At 39.7% G+C, this 12,491-nt stretch overlaps 1 protein-coding gene across 1 annotated transcript in view; it reads left to right on the plus strand.

Annotated features, from left to right (window-relative positions):
- Positions 1-9,642, plus strand: part of TMEM255B (transmembrane protein 255B) — a 128,605-nt gene extending 118,963 nt beyond the window's left edge. Inside the window, exons 9-10 of the mRNA XM_077156935.1 lie at positions 4,776-4,861; positions 9,459-9,642. Of these exons, the coding sequence (XP_077013050.1) occupies positions 4,776-4,861; positions 9,459-9,642 (270 nt within the window). The remainder of the gene's footprint in view (positions 1-4,775; positions 4,862-9,458) is intronic.
- Positions 9,643-12,491: the final 2,849 nt, after the last annotated feature.

Below are 12,491 nucleotides of genomic sequence, written 5' to 3' on the forward strand. Positions count from 1 at the left end.
TCAGCCAAGAATTCTTGATCCAGTAAAGTTGTCCTTTAAAAATGAGGGAGAGATTAAAATTTTCATAGACAAACAAATGCTGAGATAATTTGTTAACTAGAGAACTGCCCTGCAAAAAATGCTAAAGGGAGTTCTGTCAGCTGAAAAAAGCAAAACAGGAGAAAGAGGTCTAGAGGAGGCCACAGAGTTGAAGAGTATTTCGTAAGGGAAACTTAAAGGATAAAAAGAGATAAAAAGAAAAAAATAGATCTGACAAATAAAAACCAAAGGATAAAATGGTAGACTCAAGAGCTGCCTTTACAGTAATAACTTTGAATGTTAACAGATTAAACTCCTCAATTAAAAGATACATATTGGCAGAATGGTAAAAAATAAATAAATGATCCATCTATATGCTGTTTACAAAAGACTCATATTAGACCCTATTGAAAGTGAAAGTATGGAAAAAAAAATTCCATGCAAGCTGTAACCAAAAGAAATCAGTAGTAACTATACTAATACTAGACAAAATCGACTTTAAATGCAAAGATATAAGAGACAAGAAAGGACACTACATATTAATAAAAGGGACAATTCACCAAGAAGAAATAACAATCATAAATGTTTATGTACCCAATCAAGGAGCCCCAAAGTACATGAGGCAAACTTTGCAAAACTGAATGGAGCAATAGATGCAGCTGCAATAATAGTGGGAGATTTCAATACTCCATCCTTTTCTATAGATAGAACAATCTATAGATAGGACCAATAAAGAAATAGAGAACCTAAACACTGTGATAAATTAATTCAACCAAACAGACATATATAGATCATTACACCCCCAAATCACCAGGATATGCATTCTTTTCTAGTACTTATGGAATATTCTCCAGGATAGATCATATGCTGGGGGCACAGAACAGGTCTTAATAAATTTAAAAAGATTAAAATTATTCAAAGTACTTTCTCTGACACAATGGAATGAAATTGGAAATCAATAACCACCAAAGAACCAGAACTTTCTCAAATAATCAGTGGGTCAAAAAGAAATTGCAAGAGAAACCAGTAAATATCTGGAAATGAATGAAAATGAGAATATAACGTCAAAATTTATTGCCCCAAATGTCTGTATTAAAAAAGAAGAAAGAGCAAAAACCAAGGACTTAACTGTTCATATGGAGGAACTAGAGAAAGAACAGTGAACTAACCCCAAAGCAAGTAGAAGAAGAAAAATAACAAAGATTAAAGCAAAAATAAATGAATTGGAGAACAAGAAAGCAATATAGCTAATCAATAAAATCAAAAGTTGGTTCTTTGAGAAAATCAATAAAATCAATGGACCCTTAACTAGGCTGATAAAGAAAAAGAGAGGATGAAAATAAAATCAGAAATGAGAGGGGGGTTCATTACCACGGACCCTGAAAAAATAGAAAAAAAATTAAAAAGTGTACACCAACAAAATAGACAACTTAGATGAAATGGGCAATTTCCTAGAAAAACATGACAACCTATATTGACTCGATAAGAAATAGAAGATCTCAACAAACCAACCTCAAGTAAAGATATTCAATCTGTCATCAAAAACCTTCCTTTAAAGAAAAGTCCAGGGCCAGATGGCTTCACAGGGGAATTTAACCAAACATACCGAAAAGAACTAACACCATTCCTGCTCAAACTCTTCCAAAAAATTGAAGAAAAAGAAACACTGCTTAACTCATTTTATGAAGCTAACATCACTCAAATACCAAAACTGGTTAAAGATGCTGCAAGAAAGGAAAACTCCAGATCAATCTATTATTATTATTGCTATACTAGTAATAATCTAACTGAGAAGATAATTAAGAAAAAAATTGAATTCACAATAACAAGTAAAAGAATCAAGTATCTAGTAATAAACTTAACCAATAATGTAAAGGATCTGTACACACAAAGCTATACAACATTGCTAAAAGAAATCAAAGAAGACCTAAATAAGTGGAAAGACATTCCATGTTCATGGATAGGAAAGCTAAATGTCATTATGATGTCAGTTCTACCCAAATTGATCTACAGATTCAATGCAATAACAATCAAAATTTCAACAACCTACTTTGCAGACTTGGAAAAGCTAGTTATCAAATATGTTTGGTTGGAACGGGGCCTCACACAGCAAAAACATTCCAAAAAGAAAGAATGAAATGGGAGGTTTAACACTTCCTGACTTGAAAGCTTATTATGAAGCCACAGTGGTCAAAATAGGATGGTACTGGCACAATGATAGACATATTGATTAATGGAATCCAAAGTGAGAATTCAGAAAGATTCTCAGATTCATGATCAATTGATTTTTGACAAGGCCTCCAAATCCATTGAATTTGGACAGAATAATCTCTTCAATGAATGGAACTGGGAGAACTGTATATCCATATCCAAAGGAATGAAAGAAGACCCCTACTTCATCCCCTAAAAAATTAACCCAAAGTGGATTAAAGACTTAGTATAAGAGCCAGTACCATAAAACTCCTAGGAGAAAATATAGGGAAACATCTTCGAGACCTAGTGATACGAAGTAGCTTCTGAGACCTTATGTCCAAAGCAGAAGCAATGAAATAAAAAATAGATACATGGAAACTCCTCACGGTTGAAGATTTCTGTGCTTCAAAGGATTTTGTCAAAAAAGTGAAGAGGCAGCCAACTCAGTGGAAGAAATTATTTGGAAACCATATGGGTTTGATATCCAGTATATATAAGGAAACCTAGCAACTCAATAACAGAAGGGCAATCAACCTAACTATAAAATGGGCAAATGATATGAGTAGACATTTTTTCAAAGAAGAAATATAAATGGCTTAAAAGCACATGAGAAGATGCTCATCTTCATTAGCTATTAGGGAAATGAAAATCAAAACACAATAAAATATCTCATATCTTTAAGAATGGCTGCTATTAAACAATAGCAGGAAACAATAGCAGTTAAACAAACAGGAAACTTCAAATGTTGGAGAGGATGTGGAGAAAATGGATACTTACTCACTCATGGTGGGAATGTAAAATGGTATAGCCACTATGGAAGACAGTTTGTTGATTCCTCAAATAACTAAATATTGAGTTGCCCTACGATCCTACAATTCCACTACTTGGTATAAACCCAGAAAATCTGAAAGCAGTGACATGAACAGACATTTGCACACCAATATTCATCACAGTATTATTGACAATTGGCAAAAGATGGAAACAATCCAAGTGTCCATCAACAGATGAATGGATTAACAAAATACACACAATGGAATATTATGCAGCAGTAAGAAGTAGTGTATTAGAACAGCCAGAAGGAAATACCTGAAATTATGGAACTGTAACCCATACTATACCTTGAAATTTTCTCTGTAGCTGCTTGTTAAACTATACTTTGAAACGTATCCATTTTTCTTTATATATGTTATATTTCACAATTAAAAAATGATTTTTTAAAAAACAAACAAAAAAGTATCACCTCATTATGCAACATAGTCCGAAGACTGGGGTTCCAGCTCTACAACTTTCTGTGAGACTTTAAGCAGGTCACCTGTAACAAAACTTTCTGTATGACTTTGAGCCTAGGGCTCAGCTTCCTTGTTTAGGAGATGAAGGGTTTGATCTGTTAACTTTTAGCTCTAACATTCTCTAGATCTGATCTTTTGACTTCTTGATTACTGGTTTTTTGATTGCTGGACTTAGAACTATGATGTTGCCTTCAATTCTTCTTTCTTTGTTATCCCATTATCTACCAGTGACCATATTCTGTCACTCCTACAATTCTTTGTCTGTGACATCTGTCCCATTCAATTCTTCCTTTCCAAGTTACTTTCACCCATGGACTGTTTTCATAGCTTCCCAACTGGTCTCTGTCTCTGGACTCCACCTCTTCCAGCCCACTTTGCTTACCGTTTCCAGATTAATCTTTCTGTCACACTTCCATTAGGTCACACACTTCAAAGGCTCAAACACTTCAAAGGCTCCCCATTGCCAATTGGGGTAGTTTTCAGACTTGAACTACAGAACCCTTGATAAAAGGCCACATGCAAAGCAGATAAAAGCAGAACGTCTTCAGCAGCCGCAGAGGAGCCAGAGACCTCCCAGAAACTGCCCCCCAGACCCAATGATGACCTCCGACGACGTCTCTGTGAATGTTCTAGAGTTCTGGGTGGCACTGCTCCTTAACCTGGAAACCAAAGTACTCTACCTATCAGTGGGACATTCTGAGATGTTCTCTGTGCTGAGAATTGGGAGACCTGGGTGCAAATCCCCACTCTTCACTCAGTACCCATGAAGCCCTGGGAAGCTCACTGTCCTCATTTCTAAAGTAGGGCTGATGATATCTGCCCTGCTTACTTCACACATAAAATGAAACAGCTGTCTGCTTGGTCAAATCAAAGTTGCCTGACAGCTGCCCCCTGTGTCTTGTCAGGACGGTTTTTGCCTGGGTAGCACAGTGTCCTGAATGCTGTCCCTCTTATTGTCCAATAACTGTTGCTGCTGGGCTCCCCTCTGCTTAGCTGAGCCTGGTTCTTTTGTGGCTGCATGAGCTCCTCCTGGAAGGGATGTGCTCTGAGTTTCCCATCTGCCCCACCCTGGAATCAGGAGAGAGAAAGGGCCAGGAAACAAAGATTCAGGAGAATGAGAGGTACCTGAGCCAAGGAATGTTCTCCAGTCCTGAGGAGAGCCTGGAATTTCTTACACCTGTGGCAGAGGCAGCCCTGCCCAACTCTGGGGATGAGGCACTGGGCACGCCGTGGGAAAGTGCCTTGGAGAGAACTGAAAAGGACCCTTATTTGCAGGTCACCTGTCACTCCTCAAATGGCAAGTGTCAGCTGAAGGTGACGAGCAATACCTGTTACTGCTGTGAGCTGTACAACTGTGACAAGTGAGCTGGGTGCTGTGTGAGTGGGAGGGGGTGTGAGACTGTCACTAATCAGGCCTGTGACCCCTCTACACTCAAAGACTGTACTTGCATTGGACAACTCTCCACCAAACTGTTCTTGAAAATTACTTCTTGTTCCATGTTATCGTTGAGTTGGACTGTCCCAATTTAGCCGATGGGGCAGTCACACTCCTCCATGTGCCAGGCAGGAAGATGGGGTGGGGTGAAGTAGGAAAGTCACTGACATTTATTAGGTGCATTCTATGCATCAGGCAGTCCTTCCCCTTCCCTGCCATATCTGCATCATCTCATTTAATCCTCCAATAGTTATGTGAGGAAAAACATTGATTCCATTTCATATATGAGAAAACTGAGACTCAGAACGATTGAGTAATCCACCTGAGATGACCTATCTAGTTTGTGTTTAAAGGCATGTACTCCTGGGTCCTTCCAACTTTGGCTCCCAGCTTTTTGTTGCTCTGTCACACTGCCTAGATAGAATTCCCAGGGTGGCAAGCCAGCATGCTCCCATCCATGTTCCACTTGCTCCATAGACACCTCCGCACCTCTGTCCTCACCCAGACTCTGCTGACTCTGCCAGGGTGACTGTGGCAAACCCCTGCATTAAATTGTGCCCCCCTCAGAGCTAGGATGCTGTAATATCTAAACTAGTAATTCCTGACCCTTTCCATCTCATGGCACGCATTGAAAATGACAGTATATGTAGTAGTTAGGTTCAGGTGTCAACTTGGCCAGGTGATGGTGCCCAATTGTTTTGTTGCTGTGGACTTAAATCATAGCATGTGAAATTCATCTGTGGCTGATTACATCTGTGGTGGGCTAAGGGGATTGCCTTCCACAATGAATGATATTAATTTAATTAGATCGAGGCTTAACAGAGAGAGGTCAGAAGAGAGCTCAGCAGCTCAGACCCAGACTTTTGGAGATGCAGAAAGGAATTCCCCTGGGGGAAGCTGTTTGAACCCAGAAGCCAGGACAGCAGATGTCCCCAGGTGCCTTCCCATGTGACAGAGAACCTCAGGTGAAAGGTGGCTGCCTTTCCTCTGAAGAACTGCAAATTCATAGCTAAATCAATCCCCTTTATAAAAGCCAGTCCATTTCTGGTGTATTGCATTCTGGCAGTATTATTAGCAAGCTAAAATAATATAGTATATGTGTTTGGCTTGATGGCATGAACGAATGTATTGGCAGAGTTACATTCCTGGCCTGCCGGATTTGCAGACTGGAATTCCTAATCTGCTTCAGGTGTTAGTGATGTGCTGCAGCCAGGAGGTGACATGGCCAGCCATTCACAGGCTCCAGCCTCTCCTCCTGGTCTGCTTCTTGTGACTGTATGATCCTATCGGGAAGGCAGACACCAGCCCCTCCTGGACATTTCACCAAGAGCAGAGAAAGGGACCACAGGTTATTCTTTGTACTGCCAAAGACCACATTGATTTTCATCAAACTTCTCTGGGGAGATCTCAGTGCTGTGCTGAATTCACTGCTGGGATTGAGCCATTTACCCACCAGAGATGCAGGGAGATGGTGCCACCTGGAGAGGCGCGTTGAATGTGCCTTGTGTGGGGGCTGTTGGAGCCCCCTTCTGTGATCTGACAGTGTTGTGACTGTAAGACTGGGGAGCTATTGATTTTCCAGTCGAAGCCATTAATTAGTACTGCAAAAGCCGTATGAAAAAAAGTGCAGTGGTTTTTGCCATCTTAGGAAGATGCAGGCACATTTCAAAAGACTGCTGCCTTACTGACGAGCTTCCTTCAATTTCTAAAGGGAGTTTAATTGTAAAGTTGTTGTGGAACTTGCCAAGAGTAAACTGCAAGTTCAGGCAAAGCCAACGTGTCAGGAAGTGGGAGTATCAGTTTAGGCCCACCTGCCTCCCTGTGGCTTCGGGAGCTTTGGAACTGTCATTCAGTTTAAATGGTGCATGTTTCCCATACTGGGTTCCTTGAACACTCACTTCTTCAGGTGTTTTATGAAGAAGCACGTTCATTTAACAAGACTGGGAAATGCTACTTACAAAAAAAAAAAGAAAATGTTTTTCCTTTTTGGAGATTTGCAAGACTCAGAAGCAGCACATTGAAGGCCAGAGGAGCTTGGTGGTAAAGAGACCCTCCAACCCCAGGCTTGCCTAACCTATTTGATCACGTAACTGCTTTTATTAACACCTGGTCTGAGGGCCCAGAATTGATGTTCCCTGGAACCTAACTTGGGAAACATTTATTTGGGGACCTGTTTTCAGAAAACCCTGGTTAAATTTCACATTACAGGGAGAAGAAGGGCACTGGGTCTCTTTAGGACACTCGAGCTGTTCGATCAGAATTCATTCAGAATTTTAGAGATGGATGGTGCCTTAGAAGCAGTCTAGTCCAACCCTCTCCCTGGACACGAAATTTCTTATAATTTCCCTGCTGCACAGTCTGCTTAAAACCCTCTGGAGCCAGAGAACTCCCTACCTCCTGAGCAGTCCCTTCCAACTTTGGATGGCATTGCTGGAAACTTCTTCCTTCACTGCTGAAGAATCCCTGAAACATCAGCCCCACATCACTCCTTCTGACACTTGAAGAAAGCAATCGCATCTTCCCACAACTTACCCATGCTTCCATTATCTTCTTTTCTCTTTTGGTCTTCATATAACCAAAAGGTTATAATTCCTTCACCCTTTTATTTGGTCTCCCATTAAATAGATCTCAGCTGGTCTTTATTCTCTTTACCTTATGGTAGTCAGAACGAAGCACAATATACTACAGTGGTCTAACCAGCAGAAAGAGAACCAGTCATCTTCTAGGCATATACCTCTACTAATGCAACATAAGACACAATTGACGTGTTTTGGAGGCTGCACCTCCTTGCAGACTCATAATACCTTTACTGTTCCCTAAGCTACCTGAGCTGTTTTTGGTCCTACCCCAGCAAGCTCCCTCCTCTCCCTTTCCAGGCTAATGCCATTGGCATTTTTTATATAAAAAATACCTTTATTCCTGATGGAGTCATTTTTTTCTAGAACAAACCATTGCTCCCACCTCATGATTGTTTCTTCTGCCAGCTTCCTCTGGATGTACAGAGCCACCCTTTCCAGAAGCCATCCTTCGTGCCCTGGGCCTTTGTCTGTTCTTAGCTAACTGCATTTTCTCTGAAAGTGGAAAGGACAGTTGTATGTTTCCAGGCTTCTGGCATCTCTCCTGCTTGTCCCAGCTTGTCACAGGCAGTGGGGAAACGTGTCACTTTATGATTTCTTGTTCCTGACGGCAGCTGGCTTTATCTGGGCATGGGTCCTGCCCCTGCTAAGGTGTTCGCATCCCCTCAACTCCCTCACTTTGCCCTTTTGAGCTTTCTCATCTGCAACTCTAGAAGTCAAATTTAATCCCCCAGCTTGCACTAACTGGTGGATGCAGTGTAGTACGCAGAGGAAAAGGCCAGGTGGCAAACTTTAGGTGCGAGAACAGCTCTAAAAGAAGGTGGCTTTCTTGAGTGATTGACCACAAACAATTCACAGCTCTCCTCCCTGCTTCCTCAGTACCACTGTTCATGTGGATTGCACCATTACACACATAGCTATGATTGGCGCCATCCAACAGTAGTCTATAAGCTTCAGGAAGGCAGAAGCTGTGCCATCACAGTCACCACTATGTACCCAGTGCCTGGCAGGTGGTAGGCACTCAGAAGGCATTTCACTGAGATGACTGGCTCTACAAATTCAAGATAAAAATGTCTTTTCAATTTTGTATTAATAGCTTGAACACCTACATATTAAATCAGCAGGAAACAGGATGTTTGCTTCTTAGGGACCCCTCCTCCTGAATTGTTGAAAACTCTGGGAGCTTTACTTTACCTCCACCCTCTACCCCCTGGACAGAGGTGTGTTCTATTCTATTTCCAAACCCAAACCAGAGGAGAAGTATGCGTGTGTATCACCAGCCACTGCTGCAGGCTGTCTTTCCCATCCTCCCCATGCAAGGTCCATTGCCATGATGCCTTGCTGGCCTAGGGTCTTGCTCAGCCCATCACGCCTTTTGAGGGAGGACAGTTCTCCTGAAAGGACTGGGGGTGGCCCACACTTGGGCTCCCTCTAGAGTTCACACTCTCAGGCCCAGCCATTGTTCCCTGCCAGGATGTCAGGGTTGAGATGAGCTTCAGACCTCAGCTTTCATACCCTGCTTGCTCCAAGGACTCAGCTCTGAAGTCACTTTCCTCAAGGTCATTTAATGTCAAGGACCTTATTGCCCTTTACTGTCATGGGACCTGCTGTGGGCCAGTTCCCCTGACTTACAGAAGGAGTAGGGATGGGTGTTGGGATGCAATTCCTTCCTTCTCAGAGGTCCTGGGCACTGACTTGCAAGAGATCACTTGCTGCCAGTGATCTCCGGGGTGCATCCACACCTTGCTCATCCATGCCCCAGATTTGCAGAACTAAGAGGGCCAGTTTGTAGGACAAACATCTGCAGATCTCTGGATCCAGAGAAACTGGTCCCTGCAACAAAATTTTGTGTCATTTCAACTCATCAGCCCCCTCTTGGTCACATGATATGGTTATCTAATCACAACTTAAAAAAAAACGAAAGGATTATGATATTGCCATATGCAGCACAGAGCTCTCTCCAAGCTACTATGAATTTGTTGGAGTGAGCAGCTGTCAGGATGTGATCCGCCTCTACCAGCTGCTGTGGTCCTCGACAGCATTCAACATCCTCGGCTTGTTCCTGGGCATCATCACAGCAGCTGTGCTGGGGACCTTCAAGGAGGACATGGTGAGTTTATACTTCTTCTGAGTACTAAGTCATCAGAACACTGTCATTTCTAGTATACGTGACAGTGGACAAGGGGCATTGAGGCTCACCTTCTCTGTAAGGTGGGCAAGGCAAGTCTTATTATCTCCATTTTATGAATGAGGAAATTGAGGCTTATAAGTACTATTAGGAATCTATTAGTATGATAGCTCGCATTTGCTGATTATCTACTATGGAAGCGGGAGAATTTTATAAGTATTAACTGAATGAGTCCTCTCATTTACCCTGAGTTAGGTACTGTATTATCACCATTTGAGATACTGAAGTCCAGTTATAAAGAGGGAGAACCAGTACTTAAGGCAGACCTTGACACCAAATCTACTGGTCTTTCATTTCCTCTGTTTCCTAACCTCGACTGTGTATTAAAATCACTTGTGGATATGGAATAAAAATAAATAATAGGGGTAACAAATGTTAAATTTAGTTTGAAATGCTAGTGATCAATGAAAGGGAGTGGTAAGGGGTATGGTATGTATAACCTTTTCTTCTGTTTTCATTTTATTTCTTTTTCTGAATAGATGCAAATGTTCCAAGAAATGATCATGATGATGAATATGCAACTATGTGATGATATTGTGAATTACTGATTATATAGTAGAACGGAATGATCAAAATAGGAATATTTGTGTTTGTTTGGTGTTTTTTGGCATATAAGAAATAAAATTTAAAAATTATTTTAAAAATGTTTATTCTTTAACTATATATACAATCTAACATTTGCCACCTCCACCCCCCCTTTTTTTAAGGTGCATGGTCTGGGAATTGAACCCAGTTCTCCTGCATGGAAGGCCAGCATTCTTCCACTGAACCATCTGACGTTTCCCCTTTTAACCACATTAGATATATATTTCAGTGCTGCTAACTCTGTTCATAATGTTTGGCTACCATCACCACCATCCATTACCAAAACATTTCCATCATTCCAAACAGGAATATATTTTAAGCCTTTAATATTTTTATTATTAACTCCATGTTAAATGATAATATTTTGGATATATTGGGTTAAATTAAATATATTATTAAGATTTAAAAAAGAAATCACTGTGGAGTTATACCAACCAACCAACAACCTGAAGTTTCCAACGTAGTAGATCTGCCCGTGAGCTCGGAACCTCTATCGGGGAGTGATTCTGATACACAGCCAGAGTCTACAGTCACGGGATTCATGCCTTTCTAAGAGCAAGTTTGACTTAAATATTTTTTCTTGAGTTAAAATAAGTGCAAGGAATAGATTTAAATGTATATCTTACTCAGTTTTTTGAAACTAAATAACAAATGTGGTTCAAAACGTTCTAACATTTTAACAGTATTTAGTTAAGTGAAGATAAGTACTTAGAAGGTAATGAAACATGAATTTCAGTTTTTGAAATTGTCACATATGATTTACAGCTTCTAAGAGAGTTTGGTTTAAAGTGTTTAGTGAGTGAAGATAAGTGCATAAAAGTGAGTGAAGCATACATTTCACTCAATTTTCCAAACTAAGGCCTGTGAGTCACATCTTTCTAAGAGAAAGTTTCATTGACACAGTGTTTAGTTAATAAAGATAAGTGATACAAGTGGGTGAACTATGCATTTCAATCTCATTTGGGAACTAAATATCATACATGATTTACAGCTTTCTAAGTAAAAAAAACTCATTAAAAGTCCCTTTAAAATGAAGATAACTGCAGGAATGTGATTGTCACTTTGTTTCTCTCAAATTTCAGACTATGTACATATGTTATTTACAAGTCTAAGAATGTTTCATTTAAATGTTTTATTGGTGAAAAAACCACATATAAATGCAATACACATGCATTTAACTCCGTTTTCAAAACTAACATTTATGATTTTCAGTTCTAGGAGAATGTTTCATTTAAACAGTGTTGTATAGGTGGGAAAATGTGCTTAGCAATGAGTGTATCATGCTTTTAATTCAGGTTTTAAAATTTATATATTTACATATTTAGAAATAATTTTCCCTTCAATAGAAATTCAGTAAGAAATATATTTTAGTAGAATAGTGCTTGCACAGAGAGAGAAATCTCAATGTGACACTGCTGTTGTAATTTAAGGGGGAAAACTAAGCTATGCTGAAAAGAAAGGACTTTAAACTTTTATTACAGGAGAGGGTTCTAGGCAAGGAAAGTTCTCCAAATCCAAAATACCATTTCCCTCAGTGCTATAAATATATCCATCATTTCTTACCACCCCATATGGTAATGACCTTGTAGGATAGATAGGGTGGAGAGAAACGCTTATTTCTTGGAAATGAGATGTTAGCTATGTGGTATAGCAGTATTTCCCTGTCACAGTTTTCTGGGAACTGGGAAATGTTAACACTGATAAAAATAATGGAAACAATAACTCTTGCCAAAAATATTACCTATTTACAGCTTCTGTAGGAGAGTGTCATTTGAATTGGGATGGTTGAAGTAAAGTTCATATAAGTAGTGAAAATATGCATTTAAAGTGTTTTTTAAAGCCAAGTAATATTTGTATAGCTTTCAATGAAAATTTTTCTTTAACCCTCTTCTATAGGGAAGAAAATGGCATATTAGTTTGTGAAAATTGTGTTTAATTCTGTTTTCAAAACTACCATATGTGATTTACAGAATTCTAGGGGAATGATTCATTTAAAACGTTTTGTATAAGTGAAGAAAAAGGCATAGAAATGAATAAAACATGTGTTTAACTCAGTTTCTCAAACCAAGGAACATATGTGATTTAAAGATTCCTAGGAGACACCTGATAAGCTATTATACTAAATTATATATATTATAACTAACATCATTGATCATGTTGGGTATTTACTAAGAATTTTAATGTTTTGCATTAAAAGATTGTGAAGA

The sequence above is a fragment of the Tamandua tetradactyla genome, chromosome 4 (genome assembly GCF_023851605.1).
Source record: "Tamandua tetradactyla isolate mTamTet1 chromosome 4, mTamTet1.pri, whole genome shotgun sequence".
NCBI classification, from domain to species: Eukaryota; Metazoa; Chordata; class Mammalia; order Pilosa; family Myrmecophagidae; genus Tamandua; species Tamandua tetradactyla.